The sequence below is a fragment of the Myripristis murdjan genome, chromosome 23, assembly GCF_902150065.1.
Source record: "Myripristis murdjan chromosome 23, fMyrMur1.1, whole genome shotgun sequence".
Taxonomy (NCBI): domain Eukaryota; kingdom Metazoa; phylum Chordata; class Actinopteri; order Holocentriformes; family Holocentridae; genus Myripristis; species Myripristis murdjan.
This window is the reverse complement of record NC_044002.1, coordinates 8,661,171-8,681,227: the sequence shown is the minus strand read 5'-3', so window position 1 is coordinate 8,681,227 and position 20,057 is coordinate 8,661,171. Positions and strand designations below refer to the sequence as shown.

At 40.8% G+C, this 20,057-nt stretch overlaps 1 protein-coding gene across 4 annotated transcripts in view; it reads right to left on the bottom strand.

Annotated features, from left to right (window-relative positions):
* Positions 1 to 20,057, bottom strand: part of mybpc1 (myosin binding protein C1) — a 28,464-nt gene that overhangs the window by 5,352 nt on the left and 3,055 nt on the right. Inside the window, exons 2-27 of one of the 4 annotated variants that reach the window (XM_030046174.1) lie at positions 18,607 to 18,633; positions 17,039 to 17,110; positions 16,000 to 16,215; positions 13,593 to 13,634; positions 12,963 to 12,998; positions 12,071 to 12,184; positions 10,696 to 10,844; positions 10,457 to 10,574; positions 10,274 to 10,325; positions 9,416 to 9,472; positions 8,874 to 8,882; positions 6,436 to 6,599; positions 6,092 to 6,224; positions 4,423 to 4,431; positions 3,881 to 4,005; positions 3,677 to 3,782; positions 3,140 to 3,306; positions 2,860 to 3,025; positions 2,424 to 2,530; positions 2,177 to 2,313; positions 1,874 to 2,033; positions 1,681 to 1,785; positions 1,407 to 1,595; positions 645 to 779; positions 280 to 447; positions 11 to 99 (exon numbers count right to left, since the gene is read on the bottom strand). In XM_030046174.1, coding sequence (XP_029902034.1) covers positions 11 to 99; positions 280 to 447; positions 645 to 779; positions 1,407 to 1,595; positions 1,681 to 1,785; positions 1,874 to 2,033; positions 2,177 to 2,313; positions 2,424 to 2,530; positions 2,860 to 3,025; positions 3,140 to 3,306; positions 3,677 to 3,782; positions 3,881 to 4,005; positions 4,423 to 4,431; positions 6,092 to 6,224; positions 6,436 to 6,599; positions 8,874 to 8,882; positions 9,416 to 9,472; positions 10,274 to 10,325; positions 10,457 to 10,574; positions 10,696 to 10,844; positions 12,071 to 12,184; positions 12,963 to 12,998; positions 13,593 to 13,634; positions 16,000 to 16,215; positions 17,039 to 17,110; positions 18,607 to 18,633 — 2,852 coding nt within the window. Of the gene's footprint in view, positions 1 to 10; positions 100 to 279; positions 448 to 644; positions 780 to 1,406; positions 1,596 to 1,680; positions 1,786 to 1,873; positions 2,034 to 2,176; positions 2,314 to 2,423; positions 2,531 to 2,859; positions 3,026 to 3,139; positions 3,307 to 3,676; positions 3,783 to 3,880; positions 4,006 to 4,422; positions 4,432 to 6,091; positions 6,225 to 6,435; positions 6,600 to 8,873; positions 8,883 to 9,415; positions 9,473 to 10,273; positions 10,326 to 10,456; positions 10,575 to 10,695; positions 10,845 to 12,070; positions 12,185 to 12,962; positions 12,999 to 13,592; positions 13,635 to 14,684; positions 14,733 to 15,999; positions 16,216 to 17,038; positions 17,111 to 18,606; positions 18,634 to 20,057 lie in introns of all 4 variants that reach the window. The other 3 variants (XM_030046171.1, XM_030046172.1, XM_030046173.1) reach the window with 3 other exon arrangements.

Genomic DNA, 20,057 nt, shown 5'->3' with positions numbered 1-20,057 from the left:
GCTGTTTTACCATAAATGGCACCACAAGGTTGACTGCCTCCCCGACTCTGCGAGTGTATGTTTGCTTCAAGTGACGAGGGATGCGGATCTTAGGTGGCTCTGCAAAGGACATTGAGCAGAAGTTGTGTGATAAGGGAGTGATTTTTGGTCCTGTCCCTTACAGATAGCTTTCATGTAGATACCAATAACATCCCCCATCCAAAACACGTTGAAGAGACTCAATCTGCCAAACATTGAGAAGGACCTCAATAAAAGCAGTAAGGAGTTTTCCGAGCTCACCAACAACTTCTTTGACAAGGACAGAGTGCTGAATGGTTCTTGGAGAGCTGGCTCCAGCGGCATTAATGGCCTTGACGCGGATTAAGATTTTAGCCTCTGTGGGGAGCCCAGTGATGGTGTACTTAGTCTTCTCTATCAGCTCGTTGTTGGCTGCTACCCATTCATCAGCTGTGGGGACATAGCATATCTGAATATCAGTTTCAGCTGAAAAAAAAAACAAATTGTATCAATAATGGACAAACAAAATATACTGTTTTGTTTCATTTTCTATTCCGGTTTCTGCTCCCCTCTGTGTGTTTTGTGGATTATGAGCATAGGAAACAAGTGTACAAATTAGGAGATACATCAGTTGAGAAATGTCTCACTTCCTTCTATGCAGTACTCCACCAAGTATCCATCCAGACCGGCAGCTCCAATGGTGTCGGGAGGACGCCATTTCACGGTCACTGTGGTGTCAGTGACGTCATCCACAACAAGCATGGTCGGCTCACTGGTCACAGCTGAGAAGAAAAGGAAGTTGGAGAGATGACGAGGATTATTCCACCAGACCATATTTGTTTTTAAAAAGTGAATATGAAATAGGGATCCTGATCATGCATAAAATGCGCGGCCATTTTATCAAGTCATGAACACGTGAGCAGGACGCTTCTCTCCCTGGCTGGTATGCTATCAATCTCCCTGTAAGATCACATTAGACCATGCTCTTGCTGTCTATTCTTATATTCTGAATCATATTTAACTCCTATTGAACCGTCTGACAGGCCTGATCTCCTAAACCTCTAATCCAGAGATGATTTGGCAGCCATTATAAAGACATATTTAATATCCTCTAAAGCTCCTGCGTGTCCAGTGGAGGTCACAGCCAGAATGCTTGGGATAGTGGGGTATGGGGAGGAACAGCTGCACTGCTGGGGTACCAAGGGCAGATCACACATGCAAACACTATCACAGGCCCACTCTTTGAAAATTCGCTCATTATTATGAAGTGGTTGCAGGATAAACCGCATGTTTTCTTATGTAAGAGTATAATGCTTTCCTGGACATATCATTGGCAGTAACAGTTAGAGTTCAAAGGCCAGTGTTTACACTGCTAAGTGGACATTCAAGGAGACATTAGACTGACTCACCGAGGGGAACAAATGCTTTGGAAGGCTCGCTGGGTTTGGACACACCGATGGCATTGACTGCAAAGATCCGCACTTCGTATGGCACTCCTTCAATCATCTTCTTGGGTTCAAATGTTGTTTCTTTGATCAGGTCAAAGTTCAGCCTCATCCACCTAGAACTCTGTTTCTTTTTTCTCTCAATGTAGTAGCCTTCAGAGGACATTCAAAACCTGGTCATTAATCACAAGTAGACACCAAGGTAATGTAACATAATAAGCTAATATGCAGTGTTTACCTAATATTGGTGAACCCCCATCATACTGTGGGGGTTCCCAGGTCATAGAGCACCAGTCACCACCCACCACTGGGACCAAAGGAGCCTCTGGGGGATCTGGGATATCTGCAGACAGCACAAGGCCATGTTAAAGACTCAAGAGACAAATGGAAAAGCAAATACTACACTCTGTTGATGTCACGCTGTCTCTTACCTACAACCTTGACTTTGACGCTGGCTGTGTCCTCACCAGCCTCATTCTGCAGGACAATCTTGTAATTCCCTGAGTCTTCCCTCTCTGTGACATCAATGGTCAGGCTGGTCTGGTCGCCATACGTTTCAGCATGGACACGATGTCCAGACTCCAGAATGACCTGACAAAGAAAGACAAGGAAAATTACACATGGAGCTTCAAGTTGAAATTAAAAAATAAAATAAAATTTAAGATTAAATGAAAATTACAGCCATGTTGACCAGCTGGTGAACTGCATGTTAACTAATTAATTGGACTGCTCACCCTTTCTCCTTTCATCCACACCACCCTGGGTGCTGGTTCTCCACTGATGGGAATTTCCAAGCGAAGTTTGTTTCCTGCCACTATTGTCACTGTGTTGTCAGGGAAGTTCAAGCTGTCCAAGTGCACCTTTGGAGGGTCTGCAGGGAATTACATGAAATCATGAAAAAGTTTGCACTGAAACAGTGTAAATGTTATTCACAATGTTGCTGAGATTTGAAAAAGAATCATTGGAAAGAAACTTCTGTACCAATGATATGAACTTTGCAAGAGAGACTCTGTGAGTATCCCTCAGGTACAAAAGTGTAATCTCCTGAATCATGAAGGGAAGAAGACTCGATTTCCATTCGATGGTTCCTGAAAAATTGAGACAATCATAATTGTTGTGTTAATTAATCAGTGGAGTGGATGTTGATTAATGCAATTAAAAGCAAAAATCTATTTCTAGGTTTACATAAAAAAAAAATGTACATAAAAATTTGTTAGATTCATTGTTAACTGTTTCTTTTTTATTTTCTTTCTTTTTCTTTCTTTTTTTTTTGGGGGGGGGGGGGGGGGGGGGCAAATTGGAAATGACTGCTTAAAATGTACTTTCATGCAGCATTACAGCAATAATCTATTGGGCTGCAAATGTTTTACAGACAAAGTTGGAGGGTGATTTCAGAGAAAGCACAGGGAGGGCATACTTGTTTCTGTGTAAGATGTTGATGCGCTCATTTGGCTGGATAAGCTGCCCATTCCTGTACCAGCGGCCTGGGACGTTGCCTGGGTAGATTTCACAGTGCATCTTAAGAGGCTGACCCAGCAACACTTTTATATCCTGCAGATCCTGGTAGATCTTCAGTGGCTTTACTGAAAGAGGGAGAAAGAGGAAAGAACAGCATTGAGCAAATGATGAATACGGATTAATTTGAGATGCAAAGTAACAGGGAGAAAAGTATATGAGAAGGCCAAGAAGCTACATACAGTCAACCTGTACGTGAGCCTCAGTCGTGCCACCGGTGGCCATCAGGGAGTATGTCCCGGTGTCCTCCTTGGAGGCGTCATCAATGACCAGGTAATGTTTCGTTCCCTCACATTTAACTCTGTATCTGGAGCGCACCCCTGTTGGAACCTCAACACCATTCTTCATCCTGCCAGATCGAGCAAAAGGAATGCATTAAAACTTAATCTATGGCTCTTCCTCAAAAAATAGGCAATTAAAGGCGCTATGCATAACATTCTTAGACATTAATATAGAATTGCTAAATTAATTATAAGACCTTAATATAAATGAGATGATTGGCAGCTTTTAAAAAAACACTAACGCTGGTGGTGTTAGTGGTAGCAGGTTGTGTCTCTCAAACTTAAAACCAAATTTCCCACAAGACTGAAGAGGATAAACGTGTTGGAAGTGATATTTCCATTGTTTTTCTCTATTTCCACAATCTGCCTTTTCCAGAAGGGTAATGACTGTCACAACACTACAACATCTTTCCATGGATGTACCTCTTACAGACTTACCATTTCACTTGAGCACCTTCCTCTGAAACCTCACATTCCAACTCAATCCTCTCATTGACTGTGGTCTTCACAGGCTCAATACCTTTAACGATCTTAACTGGCAGCTCTGCAGACGGGAGATATTCAGGGAATTAAAGAGGAACATCACACCTGAGCATGGAGGGCAGTATCAAATGTGTCAGTGTCACCAAGCAGTCAAGATACCTTTGACAAACAGCTCTGTACTGCACTTCTCATCTCCTGCAGCTACGGAGTATGCCGCATCATCGTTCATGGAGCAGTTATTGATGACCATAATCCTCTGTGTGCCCTTGTGCTCAAAGATATACCTAAGCAGGGGGTCCACTAATTACATTGCTGGCCAATAACACAAAATTTTATTATATATTATTATCTAAATATTATAAGATATTTAGATAATATTTCAGATATTACAAGACATTATTCCAATATATAAAACAATATTTTTCTTACAGGAATATTTGCTAGCTAGTAACAACAATAAAGTCAAATAGCATTTGTTTAGATCAAAATAAGCAGTAAATGTGCTGGCAAAAAAAATATAAAGAAATTCCACAACATTCAATAAATAAATAAATAAATAAATAAATAATCCCCACCATGCATGAAATGTTTTTGCTGCACACTGCACAAACCCAGAGGTTAAACTAGACAGAAGGGTAGTTAGGGTGACATCAAAACTCTGTGATGTGGAGAAGGGAAATCGACGGGATGGATGGACTTACTTCCGATTACTTAAGGTCGGCAGTGGAGCCAAAATGGGGCCGGAGCACAGGAAGGGTACAGGAAGTGATTATGGCACATGGGAAGGAACGTCATGGCATGTCATGACAGATAGACAAACAAAGACAAGACAGAGAGACATCATGCCTGAAGGGGTATGCCTGAAGGAGTCGCTAATCGTGTTACAACAAAGAGGAGGATCGAGGGAGAGAGAGAGACAGTGCATTATCAGGTAGTCTCTGGAACTGGGAAACCTGTTGAATACACCAGAAAACAGCAATAACCTCCCAAATGGCTTTAACCCTGCATGGCTTTGAACTCTGTTTAGTTTAGTTTGTTAAGTTTTTCTTGTTTTTAATGTTATAGATCTGTAATTATGGTAAAATCTATTCTGGATTTGCATTAGACATCACACGTCATCATTAGTTCTGGTTTTCTTCCCAAATCATCACCTCTAATTGTTATATTATACTATATATATACTTCTGTATATATTGGAGAACTCTGATCAACCAATTTACATTGATTAAATTGGTTGATTTTGTGGTTTTGTGATGAGTGGACATTACAATTTCAGTCAGTCTTGACTGACTCTCCTCACTAAATAACCTCTAAAATCTTTCCAGTCATGCCAGTTCACAGCCTTTGGATCTGTAAAATTTCCGATCAGCAGGCTTACATCAACTGAACCAGACGAACCGGCGTCATCAGACGATTGGAGTTGAGTATTGCAACTGCTCTGCTTGTGAGGTCTTCAGATTCACCTAATAAATACTCTTTTAGTTAAACTACATTTGAGAAAACTGCAATAATACCTGCAATAATAAAATAGGATTATTGCAAGTTAATTAGTGGATCTCACTTGCTAAAGCACTACACATTTTCATGATCCTGTTTTAATTTACAAATCATTTACTATGTTTTATACAATAGCAACAAATAAACCAGTTTCAAAGCCAGAATTAGTTAAAGGCCTGTGAAGGAGGTACCACCTTTTTCCTGTACAAGGAAGGACATTCAGTTAATAGCAAAAAACAAAAAGTTGACATCATACATTTACACCCATATGGTGCTCTAAAGCCATGTACAGCCCTGTGAACATAATATAATGTTCCTGCTATGCTGGTGAGAAGGCGTGGAAACTGATTAGCGCCACTTTGGAGCAGAGAAAACGTTATTTGTTCACAAGGCATCAGCTGGCAATGGTTCACAGTGCAGTGGTCTGAACTGGCAGCATGTGATAAAGAGAGCTGTCTGAGGGTGTGGAGGTCATGTGAGGTTACGCTACACTGGAAATGCTGTCTTACTAAGCCACTGTTATCTGGAAATAATTGTATGAAGATTATTTATAGTCGTTCATGAGTATGGGCCTGTGTGGTGCTCAGATGTGACTGTGCTCAAAAGAATCAGCAAGTCATTTAATGAGTAAATGTGTGAGAATGAATGATAAACAAAAGAGCGGATCAATCTGTGTGTGTGGCATAAAACATGTGAACCATTTTTTATAGATGTCACAGAATAGAACACATAATACCAGAAGACTGGCAAGAAGGATGAAACCACAAATGAAACACATTTTATGGAACATTTAAATGCGTTTCATTTGTGCAATGTTGAGAGGGAAAGAACATGGAGCATACACAGGGACATGAAGAAAACGTTTTTACATACTTTGGAGTGGGTCTGATTTCCTGTCCGTTCTTGTACCATTTCAGTTCAACTGTGGGGTCGGCCAGATCCACCACCAAGCGGATCTTTCCTCCCTTATCCACTTGATATGCTGGTTCTAGCTTCTTTGCGAAAGCTTTGAGAAGACACAGAAGACAAGGAAAGAAGAGACAAACAAGCCCACAGATGAATTCCTTGAAGGTCATGATGTTCCGTCTCAAGATCAAGATCAAAATCAATATCAAGATCAAGTGTGCCTGCTGATATTCACCACAGAGAGGCTGTTGAGCTCTGTCTTAGGACAATCAATTATCAGAGCATCCACAGTTTGGTAAACATTGATTTACCTTCGCTCTTCTTCTCCTCTTTCTTAGTCTTCTTCAGTCTCCTGAGCAGACCTCTCAGATCTGTGATGCCGTACATAAAGGCAATCTTCTCATACTCATCTGGCTTGGCTGCTTTCAGGATTTCCCATACGTCCACCTCCGGAACCTCCTCTTGTTTGGGCTCCCTAGCGGGGCCAGATACGAGGGGAGGAATGTGAGGGTAGGAGTCACAGGCTGGTGTTTGCAACGTGTCCTGAGGAGCAGCTCATTATGGGGAAGAGAGGCTACCCTGTGGGATGGAGGGGTTAGAGGCACTGGCACAGTTAGGGGATAGAAGAATCAAAGATGAAGCTTCTAGCTGGACTGAACTGAATGTGGTCCTGCACTAGAGGTTATCAGTGTCGCTTTGGCTCTCAGAGATACAAAGCCATATAACCATTCTTGTTCTCCTTTTTTTTGGCCCTTTTTTCATAAACTCTCATGCTTACATAACCTATCTTCCCCTTGAGAGTTCCTCAGGACATGTCACACAAAGGGATGGGCATGGTGAGCTGTCTACCTATACTTTGTTAAAAGCTGTGGGGTAACAACACTATGAAAAGAGAAGGGGAGTGCAACAGGGGTGCTCTCTGATACCCTTCAAGATTTGTTGCAAAGTTCAATGACCATATGTTTGTCCACCAAGATATTTCCGTAACTGTTTGAGATAGACCCAAGGAATAAAATCTGAGTGCCGGGCCACCTTGGTACTATGGTAGGCAGATGAATATAAGATGTGGAACTATGCCATACCTCAGCCTAAGTCCTAAATAGATCTTGTAGTTTTTGTCTAAATAATGGAGAGCAACAATCAAAGAAAAATGGTAGACATTTTTTGGAAACTATATGCAATTCTCTCTATACCGTTTGGTCTGTGCAAGACAGCTTGGTGACCTACATAACAATAATTTCCTGCATCTAGTACTTTACCACACTAACCACAAAATGATATCTTCACAATCCTTAGTCATCATTCTACTTGTCCTTCCAAAAAATAAGAAGTTTTGACGTGTTGTTGGCAAATTCTGTTGCAGACTTAAGAGTTTAATGAACTGATGAATTTGTTTGGCTCATATGTTGACTACAGTTAAAGAAGTATGTCTGCAGTCAAGAATGCCAGAAAACTACATCTGTTCATATGGCCAATGGAATTTGGCTCACAGGCTTTATGGCCAATTATTTATCAGAAATATAAAGCTTTTGACTTGTGTACCAAGGTGGGTTTGTGCTATTATTAGAAAACTTTAAAACATGTCAGGAACTTAATATTACTTTATCCTTGGCTTTGCAGTCCCCGAACATCCTTGTTATAGATTTGTAGTCTGTATCAGTGGGTAGAGGGAAACATTAAAGGAGGGTTGATTACACCTTAGGGGAGATTTGACCAGGGTTGGGTTCTTTTAGCGTAGACATTGTTATAAGACTTAAGGATAGGATTTTGGAGATGGAACAAAATAAGTGATGGTTTTATCAGTATTGTAGGATTAATAGAAGACAGTGGCAGACACAGTTCAACATAGGAGCGTGTTTTTCAGAACTAAATGCACTATAATTCAGTAGACTATAACAGGAAAGACTTTTTGAGAAATACATTGTTGAAATGCTGCATGCAGAAACGCAAGGGGAAGCTTTCCACAAAGATGTTTTATGAAGACATAACTTTCATTATTGTGTATCTATGCTATTAACAGGCCCATCCCTTTGTTTGTTTGTCTGTTTGTTTGGTTGTTTGTGTGATCACTTCAGAGATGCTCTGACACGGTTAGATGATAGAAGTGTCCACAGGAAATGTTAGATCTGTGAGATCCCGGTTAATAAGCTTGTTGCCCTGGACATGAGTACATATATTAGTCAGCTGAATAAAGAACATTCAGTGAGTTCTTCTTTCATAGACATTTTCCCAAATGTCCGAAAGGTTTGAGGTGAATAGCATCAAATATTATTCCATTCTGTGTTTGTAATTCTCATCTGTTTATTTTCAGGCAATTACTGAGAAGGCTGAAATAAACATTGTAGTATTTGCCTTGTATTTCTAAATTGAAATAAAACGACAATGTAGCGATAACACTATTTCACAGCATCATTTATGGATGGTCCACCAGCACATCATTAATGATCCAAAATGGTGCTCTTTGCTTCATAAAGGTGACACTGAGCTCCGCTGCTTGGTGAAGAGTGATCACCCACACAGCAGCCACATGGGGCTTACGATGCAAAGTCCATTTCCATCATTAGTGATTGCTGACAGAGCATTTGTGAATGTTGCCTTCAAATGAAGTGTTACCGTACTACAGTAGGCCAACACTCTTGCTCGTCCAATTCTTAGAGCTACATTTCATGCTGGGGACTCTACAGGATTACAGTACTTACCCACTGTAAGGTTTAATCGTTTTAATACCTATGGTATTCTCTCTACTAACCTTTGATTTCTGAATATGTAGGGAAGAAGAACAGACAAGCCCAAAATAAATGTGCAATTTTATGTCAGTGAACAGTGTCACTGCCTAAGTCTATTTGTACTCACACCTCTATGTTAAAAACAGAATCGTGTTTGAACAAGAAAAAGAGAAAAAAAAATGTAACCAAAAATTCAAAGGGTTGAAATAGTAATTTGCACTATATGTGAAGACTAAATCTAAAATATATATCATGGTGTGTCTTTAGGGTCACCACAGTATTCTTTGCACAGTATATGCATTATCTTTAAAAACATGTATTTGTCACTCATACAATATTTTAACAGAAATATAATGCCATACATGGATATGTGATGCACAATAATACACCATGCTAATAAATGGTGAATTTGGAAAAAGAAAAAGGGTGAATGACGGTTGCTGATGCAACATATCAAATTCACAAAAGATAGAAAAAAGAAGAAAGAAGCACATCCAGATAAGGACATGAAAAGTGATGAAAAAGAAAAGAAAATGTCCACTTGTAGGCAGGATGTGATTCTCACCTATGTTTAAGGAGACCACTAAAGTCAAGCTCCCCTGCATCTTCTTGTCCTTCACTGCTGTTGTTAACAAGAAGAGATTAATAAAGATTTATTCAGAAAAGAAACAGGTACAGGCACTAGAGAAACAATGCTAAAAGAGCAACACAAAGCAAAGGCTCTGAGTTCAATCAGTGCATTAGCTCCAAACTAACACACGATTGCAGCTTACACAAAAACCCTTTGCTTCTATCCCAGTTAAAGGCTTGGAACAAATTGGTTTGTGTAAGAAGCATCGAGAGCTTTCCCAGAAAACATCGCCACAATGTTTCTGCAATGTTGAAGCAACATTACTGAGCAGCACCATTGTGATAATGCATGGAACTGGGATGCTTTGCATTGCTTTTCAGACACATTGTTGGGAGGGAGATTTAAAATGCAAGCGTTGGCCTTTGATCAGATAAACACTTTGAGTTGGCTGGTTGATTTGTAATTACCTTTGAAAAAGGTTAATGACATTTGCACAGCCATCTTTTCACACTGATATGTCATACAGTAATATTATTTGACAGGAAAACATTTCATTGTTTGCTTCATGGATTGTGATGGTCCATAAAAATTACAACCTTGTAGGTTCCATACAATCCTTAGGATTCATGACTATTTGGTAATATTAACAAATTGTCAGATAATATATCCTGACTTAAATGAATTCAATAAACATTGTTACTTATATTGCACTTTTGACACATCGGCCCAGGTTTAATTGTGTGAAGTGCAATTTAATGAAAAGGTATTGCTGATAAATACTGTAGTTGACTTGTAGTTGAGTCCATCACAATATCAACATGTGTTGTGGTTGTGTTACGTTCCTTTCATTACCTTCTTTTGAAAGCTGATCGAATATCAATATTCTGTGAGACCTGCTCAGCTTCTGTAAGACAGTAACAACACCATATGGTATTCTTGTTTTATACTTTTCTACACGTTGTGTTTGTTTGTTTGCAGTGAATATACTATTCACTATGATGAACGTAAACTCTTATGCTTATAGTTTTGACAAACCTTTAACTTCCAAGTCAAAGGAACAGCTGTCAAACTTGTCCTTGTAGGTGACCTCACACCTGTAATTTCCAGCATAGTTTTCTTTGGCCTTGATGATGTGCATCTCAAATGTGTGAATCTGCCAGGGGTGATACATATGAATTGGCATAACAACATCATTGGCATGAAAGACAGAATGCTGATGTAGGTGGTTGTCGTGGGAGCCAAGTAGGATAACAGCTGGATTAGAGGAGGAGTACCTTAGTGGTTCGTTCAAAGGTCTCTTTCAGTTGTAAGTGCTTCCCTGTCTTGCTGGCCAGGTCCATCCATTTTCCCTTAAACCACTTCACAGTGGGTTTGCGGAGAAGATCTTTGGCCTCCACTTTGGCAATAAAGGTGATGTCTCCACCTTGGACAGACAGAATGAGTAGATAGTGTCCCATAATCAGACTGACTGGCAGTGCATTCTGCCGCATAAGGATGGGTGTGTGGCCCTATCCATCTGTCTGGCTATCCATTCAGCACTTTATTCCAAGGCAACATATCTTGAAATCTGTAGGGTGAATTTCCATGAAATTTGGTGAGCAAATTCATGCTCCTTGGAGGATGAATCCTGTCAAATCTGATGGCCCCATGACCTTACCTCTAGTTCCAGGCCAAACAACAAAATCTTGGGCCAAACATTAGATGTGTCTTTATGGAATGGATCAAGTAATTTACCAAGTAGCTTGCTGAATGTGCTCATGCTCTGCAGAGGATGAACCCTATTAACCTCCGTGCCCTCACAGCCTTTTCTGCAGTGCCACCCTCAGGCCAAAATGTCAGATTTGCTCACAAGATATCTCTAAATCTAATCAGTGGATTGCCATGATACTCAGTGAGTGCATTCATACTTCCCAGTGGAAGATTCCTCTTGTTTTTTTTTTTTTTTTTTTGATGAATCTGTTACTGTTCTTCCGGTAATATCCTTATGCCAAAATGTCAAATCCAATATCTGAAAATCTATTGGGAGGATTTCCAGGAAATTTGAAAAGCACATCCATGCCCCACAGTGGATGAATCCTGTCAACTTCAGTGACCTCATATCCTTTCCTTTCCCTTTGGTTTGCAAGCCATTAGCTGTTAACAAATGTTTGACAAGGTTTTGTAATGTTAACTGTGACCTTTTTCCAACCTTAACCAAGTAGTTTTGGTGGCTAATGAAGCTAACAAGGTAGTGTTCAAACATGTGCAAACGCTAACAGTGTTTATATGCAATGTATTTTTGGTTCAGAAATGTTGACATTTCAGTATATTTATTGGCTTGCAGGCTTACACAAAATGGCAACACTTTGCCCTTTTTTGCCCAAACCCATTTCTGGGTTGCAGAACATCAGCAATGGAGGGCCTGTGCTTGCACTGCTATTCCACTGATAAACCACTGTCAGGCACTTCCCATGTAATGCCCCAACATCCTTTTCCACCTGAAATACATGAAATTACAGAGGCAGTATGTTCTGTGACTTTATATGGAGCTTGTTTTTTTCAGGATGGACACTTTTGTTGGGTTTTACAAGGAAAATCAGTGCCACAGATACTTTTTACTCCTTGGTATTATTCACCAGTTACTCTCCCACTCTCAATGTGGGCACTCACCCACATTGACGGAGGCGCTTTCGGGTTTCTCTATCAGCAGGGTGGACAGCGGTGGTGGGGTGTCAATGGGCTTGTCCAGCTCTTCTGGGGCCTGGCCCTCTCCCAAAGACCACACTGGTCAGTTAGGAGACACACACACACACATAGACACCATGACACCGAGTCTTACACTGGCACTGAGCAACAATCATAAAGCAATACTGTGATAGAATTCATATACCCACCTTTTCCATTTTTTGTCTCAGTGTATTAATCTTACCAGAGAGAAACTCGGCAGAAAGAAAGACCAAGATACACACAATTTCACACATTTTCCCACTCAACAGTCATACCTCACACAACCGGCAGAATTTAAGCTCTTTGCAACATGGAAAGCATGGAGCAGACATTATGGAACACAGAACACAGAGAATCTGATTTCCATGAGAGGCAACAAGGAAAAACTTGATTTGTGGCAGGGGCAAAAATCACAGAGTTTGTTAATTCTTCATTTTCTATGTCCTCCAGTCTTCTTTGTGATCTCAGTGGTCTGAGGCTTGATGAGTCACACTGTCGCCACACAGATGTTGTACGCTTTTCTAGATATTTGCAATTCATTTTCCCACGGTAAATGAAAAAGATGACAATTTCCAAAAGCCCCATAGTGTCATATAAGCAATGCAGGGGAAAGCAGAGTTTTGACTATGGTGTTTCAGGAAACCAATCTTTTTCAAACAACACAACATAGTCTATGGCCAAATGCACATGTTCCATTTGAATAGCTTTGTAGGAGAAAAGCAAACCGGTGTACTGACGCTCTGATTTGACTTGATATCCGCTTACAGTATCATCAAATGGACCTAATTCCCCTAACTATGAGGTTGTTTTGACTATCACTGTCAGATGGTTTTACCTGAGTCTTTTCTCCCCATGGTTGGGACGCTATCATCTAAACAAAGACAGAGAGAAATTTACAGTATATTATAAGGAATAGTACTGTAAAGTCCATAGAAGCAAGCCCACACAAAAAAACTAGGACCAGCAAGCAACTAAGGACATGTCTAATAGCAAGCATTGCCTTGAGGAATTCTGAATCGGATACTTGTTTTTTGTCTCTTACCTGTACGCTGATAGAAACGTGCTGCTTCATTATGTGCTGTACTGTTTTATAAAGAAATTGACCGGTGAATGTTGATTGCTAATTGAACGTGCAGATGCACTTTGCAAAAAGTTTAATCATGCATTTTGATCAGAATTCCCAATGTGTATCCACATAAATATACATTTATGTGTACAGATGGCCAAAAACATGACAACGTTGCACTCCGAAAGGCTCCTTTTAATTAAAAAATAAGAAGCTAATTTTAATGCGTTAATGCATTATGTTAATATGTTAGCAGGGATCCTTTGAACATCTTTACTTTCTTCTGATGTAAAACGAGCTTCCAAACACATCCAGACAGTGGGTCAAACTGATTTAGAGAAAGCTACTGGTTTGGTCAGAGGAACGGAAATAGTGGTAAGATTAACAAAGAGATCTTACTAGGCAGCTCAATAGAGAGTTTCTTGAGTGAATTGGCATCCTCTGTGAAAAAAGCACAGTGTCATTAATATTATTCAGAGTAAACTCAATGAGTTTAGACGGTTTAAAGAATATCGCAACTGGACCAGTGTGATGATCGGAGAGAAAAGCTTTGAGATCGATCGCAGAAAGTAAGATGAAAATATAAACACAAGAGAGAAGATAAAAGCATAGCATATAATGACTTTAAATGGGAATACCACTCAATTCTGTTATTCTCATGGCCAAGAACAGTTTGATTTGTATTTGTAAACATGAACAGCTCTTCCTCAAAAGCTACAAGTCAGAACAAAATTTTCTATTTTTTTTTTTCTATTTTGATGTAACATCTGGAGCTGCTTCTCAAAAAATGAATGGCTGACTGACTTCGGAGAATTATGCAATGTTAAAATTGTCACCGATACATACCAAACTGTCCTGGGACAGAGAAATAACCTATTTAAAAGCTAAAATTCAGGGGTATGTTCTTTTAATATGCTTTTTGAAAGATTTTACTTAAAGGAAATTACAATATTAGGCATTGCAACACATGTATACAAATCCATATGTACATAATGCATGCATATACATGATGAGCATCCATGTATTTATCAGTACATATTATATATATGTAAGATGTAGCTGTCACACCCATGCCTTTATTTGAGACAAATAAAGGTTAAAGTGCTTGTAGGAATTATGCTGTTGCATTTCTGTCATTTTGCACAGAGAAATCACACATTTACTGTGTTATGTATGTCAGTGCACAGACATACATCACATGTCCAGATATGACTGGAACATTATGTAGCAAAAACTGTTATCTATTTGAACTATTTGACATTAGAAAGTATTTCTGGCCCATGCCTCAATGTCATTAAGATGCGATGTGATGAAACTTCAGAGTGCGCTAATTCTTTGCTTTTCCTAAAATTTCCACAGCACCGCGAGGATGCTTGAGGGAGTTGATGTGACCTAAGCTGAATGCTCCGCGGCTATCATCCTCACAAGGTGGGAGGAAATGAAGAGGGAGTATTGAGGAAGTAATAAGGATGGGTTGTTATGGGTACCAACCTGATGGGAGTGTTGGGGGTGGGCTACTGGCTGCAGCATCATCCTCATCTGTAATAAAGGTGTCATTGACAAATAGACCCACCTATCAAAAACCTCCAAGTCCATCACTGGCAGGCCAACAAGACACAAGACTGGCAGGCCAACAAGGCCATGAGATCAGACATGCGACAAGACAAGACTTTGTATTGAACATGACATGCAGCTCTTTGACGTGGACAATGAGACCAAAGTATCAGCCAACAGTTCATATGATTGGCCCTTGCCCAGTGAGACCCTAGCTAGGTCTAAGGGATGACAGAGTGTGACATCACACTTGTGTGCATGATCAAGACTTTGTGCCCAGCACCGCAAGTTTCTCAAGCTGCCACAAAAGCACAAGCTTGCTGGCGCTGCACGTACACACAAACTCTCAGACATGGAGAGGAGGTGTGCAAAAAAAAAAAAAAAAAAAAAAAAGTCAGCCTTCAAGCAGCAGCTGCAAAAATCACTTTTGCAATAAATGCATGTGACCAAGCCAAGAAAAGCTCCTCAAAAAAATTCAGCTTTTTCACCTGAGCTGTATCTGCTCTCCACTTCCACACAATATGATCTACTACTTGCACAGAGAGAGTAAAATCAATTCATTGCAACTCATTTCAGCAATTATGTATTTGATATAACAAACAAACTGATATGTGAGAGCTGTGTGTCTGCTTGTGAGTGTACAGGATTGTCTGTTATTCCACTTGTACACTGTTTACTGCATTTCAAAATAATTGACTCACCTTTCACACAAACTGTGCATCACCAGATTGCCATGTCACACTTTTATTGTTTGCCTTGTACATTTTAAAAGTCAGACAATACTCACAATATTTCAGTGTGTCCTAGTGGAAAAGCATACTTTTTTGTTGTTATTTCTTCAGAATATGCAATGCACATGCAATAAAACCCCTGTTGAAATAGATATTAAAAAATCTGTGGAAAGCAAAGGATAAATCATGGCCCCAATCAGTGAGAGTGATTGAAATCCATAGCATTTGGTCTTAGAAGCCAGGGAAATAAAGGGGATCTCTGTCTTTTGAGCAGTTTCCCTTTCAAAGGAATCCTGGTCCAAAACACTTTTTTATTACTGGGGGTGAGTGCCACTTATATCTGATATCATATAAAAATAGGGCAGTCCTGCCATGCTGCTGGGTTATATTGAATGCTTGACTAGTTGGACTTTCAGGGCTTGTTTCAGTAGCATCTGAGTGGAAGAGCTCTTTCACTGAGGTGTAAAAACATGCATTTTGACTGTGAGAGACTTGAGACTGATTCTGAGAGGAGTACTTACCAGCTGGAGGAGAAGAGCAAGGGCCCTCTTCCTTTACAGTAGGGTTATCAGACTCCGCTTGCTCTTTCACCCCAACCCCACCAGGCTGTGGTTGGTTACAGCCATTCTCTATGGGGCTTGGCTCCTTAGCCACCACAGCCTCTAATGGCTCAGGCTCTGTGGGCTCTGGTTTCTTCTCATCAGTCTCTACTGGCTCTTTCCCCTCTGCTACCGCCTCTGTACAGCAGACATAGCGCCAGGCTGGAGCAGCAAGCCTCGAGCACAAACACCGGCAGCCTTGCAAGACACTGCTTGCTTATATGAGGAGGGTATAAATGACTAATGACCAGGTAGATAGCTACTGCCCTCAATAAGTGAGGGCTAGGCAGGGAAGCTAAACTGAAAAATTAGCCAAACTAAAATGAATTAATAAAGAGTGGTACAAATGGTTTCTGGTGTGGTGATCTAGTACTCTTACAATGGAAGGCCTACCTGGTCATAGCATATCTATACTGCAGGGAGGTTATGGAGGCAGGGTTTTATCAACTCAGTCAATTTACATGAGATGACATGACTACATATAGCAGTAGAATTTTGGAGAGCCGGCTTTTGACTTAAGCTAATAAAGTAGGCAAAACCCAACCTCCGCGATCCCCCTGCCCTCCGACTCAGTACGTCATACAGTCACACAAATAAGATCTCAGCCACAGCCTTAGTCAGTGACACGACCGAGCAACAAGGCAAGTGCATACATGCATTTAGGACAATGCAGGCGTGTGGATGTGTGCACTGTGAGTGGGGTTGGCTCACTACTAGCTAACCTAAACAACTCCTGTGTGAATCTGTGGTGTGTTGTGCAGTCATACCTACACGAGAAAAGTGCACTTTGCAAGCCTCTCAGAGAAAATTAAGTCAAGAACAGTGATGGCACACACACACACACACACACACACAACACAAAACATGTGATGTGAGAAGGATGTGCAGAAGAGCAGAACAATCTGGGGAAAGTGAGGAAGCGGAAGTGGAGGGATGGTGGGGGAGGGGCAGGGTTACCCACCTGGGGGTGGAGAAACCTCCAGGGAAATCTCAGGTAGGGGCATGGCACCACTACTGTCTGGGGCAACACTTTCTGAGCATGTAACAAATATAGTGGTGGATGGAACAGCTGCTTTTTATAGCACAAAGCTTCAGCATCTACAGTGCCTCACACAGACACACACACATTCACACACACACGCACTCACAAACACACCTGATACACACAGACATACACACTATCTCAGTATGGCATCTTGCTCTGGACCATTTTCACCATCAGTAAAAACACAGTCAGACGCAGAGGGCCTATATTCCCACTCACACAAAGAGAAAATGTGCTGTTAATATCTCAAGACTGAGGGATTTTGCAAATGTCATTTGGGTTCATAGTTGAAATGCAAATTAATAAACTTATTAATAAATCCATTAATAAACACACTGGGTTAAAATGGTATCACGACTCATGACAATATAAATCATGAGCTATTGTAAGACTATTCTAGGACTGAAATCATGATCAAATGTGAATGAGCCTATTTTCAAAATATTCACTGCATTTTTGAGGAAATGTTAGGTCTTCATACAGCAAATCATCCAAAGACATTTTTAGATGGATCTGAAAAAGCTGAGCTCTCCCCCTGACCATGCTGGAGCCCCAAGATGCTGCTGCTCCAAGGTCAAACCCTGGCGTCGGCAGACAGCCAATTGCATGCCAGCACCTTGGTCACATGGGACAGCAGGGGTGTCAGCTGAATCAACAAACAGGGATCAGCTGGACGGCCACCGGAATGTCAGCGACAGCGACGGTTTGGTCCTCAGAGCGGATCACTCTGAACCACAGTGGCACGTCGCTATTGCCGAATATTGGCTCCACATTTAAGCTCATATCAGGCTGTGCTTGCACATGGACACCAAGAGTGTGCAAGCTCAGTGCTGATTCAAGAAACAAAGATCATATATAGATCCACCCTAGTGGTGCAGGATAAAGATCAACGGGATAAATTTAAAGTATCTGCACAACGGCATGCTGCTTCAAGACATTTTTTCATGGAGACAATATTTCAACCTCAGTTGGTGTTTGTCAGTAGTACAATAAAAAACAGAATAAATCTGCTTTCTAGTTTGTATTGTAACTACATGTATACAAAACCTTTATGGATCACTTTATTCATATGACGTAATGTCCTGACCAAGTCATGTTTAAAAAGGTCGAGGGTTAATGTAATCAACACATGTGAAGACAATCAGCTGAGGTTGAAGCATTGTCTTGTCTTTGCAAATAAATGTCCTGGAGCAGCGTGCTGTTTTGCAGATACTTTAAATTTATACAGCCTGAGTGCTACCATAATTATGTACCCAGATGAAAAAAGGGGTTTCATTATGTTTCAGTGTTTCCACCTCAGCGGAGGTATCCAAAGTGCACGGCTTGGTTTCATTCGTGTGTTCTTTCACTCTTGCAGCTACTAATTTCAGTGTAATCACAGGACTATATCAAATATTGAATTCTTGTTCAAACATTGTGCATCCACTGCTTCTTAGACTGTGCGGTGACAGAATGAGATTAGAGGATGATTGCTGTCCACTCACCTTCTGGCTGGCCGTTTGGTGTCTCATCTAGGGGAGGAAAGACAAAGAAATCAGTGTCAAATTGGATATCTAAAACTCTTAGATCAAAACAACCAGTCTGTCTCTATGATACAATCAGCATAATCACCATAATTTGTTTTGTTCATGCACATTGACCCACTCTATTGATATTCATCTGTGTGTCGGACGACTGGCTCCTCTTGTTTAGACACCAGGCAGTCTTAACTGATTATAGTGGTGACTCATATGGCAGACCATTTGTTTGCATTGTCTAGACTGATGAAACCAAAGGTGGGCTGCAGACATTTTGCTATTCTAAACCTATAGTGGGACTGAATGCCAGACCTCAGCACATCAAAGCAATGACAGGGTCAAGCAATTACGCTTGTTTGGTTATACTGGGTTACTGGAGCACAGTGCCATGGGAGGTTGTTTAGTCCTCATGAGAACATCGGACAAGCCATGCCCTCAATTGTTGCACATCTGGAGCAGCCTGCTCTCTCACTGACTTTCCTCAGATTAATTTGAACAGTTTAAATACTGATTTACACCAGTAGTTTCTCATTGAGCTCACTAAAAATGGAATTGTTCCTTCTAGTATGTTAGCCAAGTTTTGGGGTCCAAGCATAAACAGAATAGATTATGCCACCTAAAGCGGATGCAGCAAGCAGGAACAAACACATTGGAGGGAGGTGGTCTTGCATAGTAAACAAACTTACAGGAGTTACTTTCAGGCACTGTAATTATCAGGCAATAGGTTTAAGTCTGCAGTGTCTTAAAAAAAACAAAAAAAAAAACGTCCCTATGACTGTGTGAGTTGCCCGGGATGCCATTTTTTAATTTTTTTTTTTATGTTTCATAAGCCATATCTAAGACATGGCTTTTGAACTGGTGGTGGAATTAAATCGTGCAGGACCCACAGACGGATGGATGGATGAAAGTGCTCAATCCATAGTCGCTTTCTGTGTCTCTGGCATGGGTCGAGTGATTGGGATTTGTCCGATGAGCATCACTATAAAGTCAAACAGACTTTGACCTAATAGCAATGCATCATTCAATCATTTACATGAGGGTTAGCCTGTGGGAGACAAAGGGATTGCGAAGGAAGAGGTGGGTAAAAGGATTAATAGGATGTATTTAGGGGTGACGGCACTGGACAGCACTGTGGTCACCACATGGTCCAGCCTGTCAGGGTGCACACTGTGATGAACACCCTCACGGCAGCCTGTGAATTCTACAGGGATGCCAATGTGCCCTGAGCCAACCATGAAGGGTCTTTGTTAATGCCCCTGAGGAATGACGGGAATTACTCTACCAATCCTCTTCAAACACTTTCCATTATGCAACCCGGCGGCTGAGACTTGAGACTCCTCTTTTTGCATCTGTACTTTTTCAGAAATGCAATCCTTTATCATCTCCATTTATAACAGTCAGTAACCCAGCTCCATTCT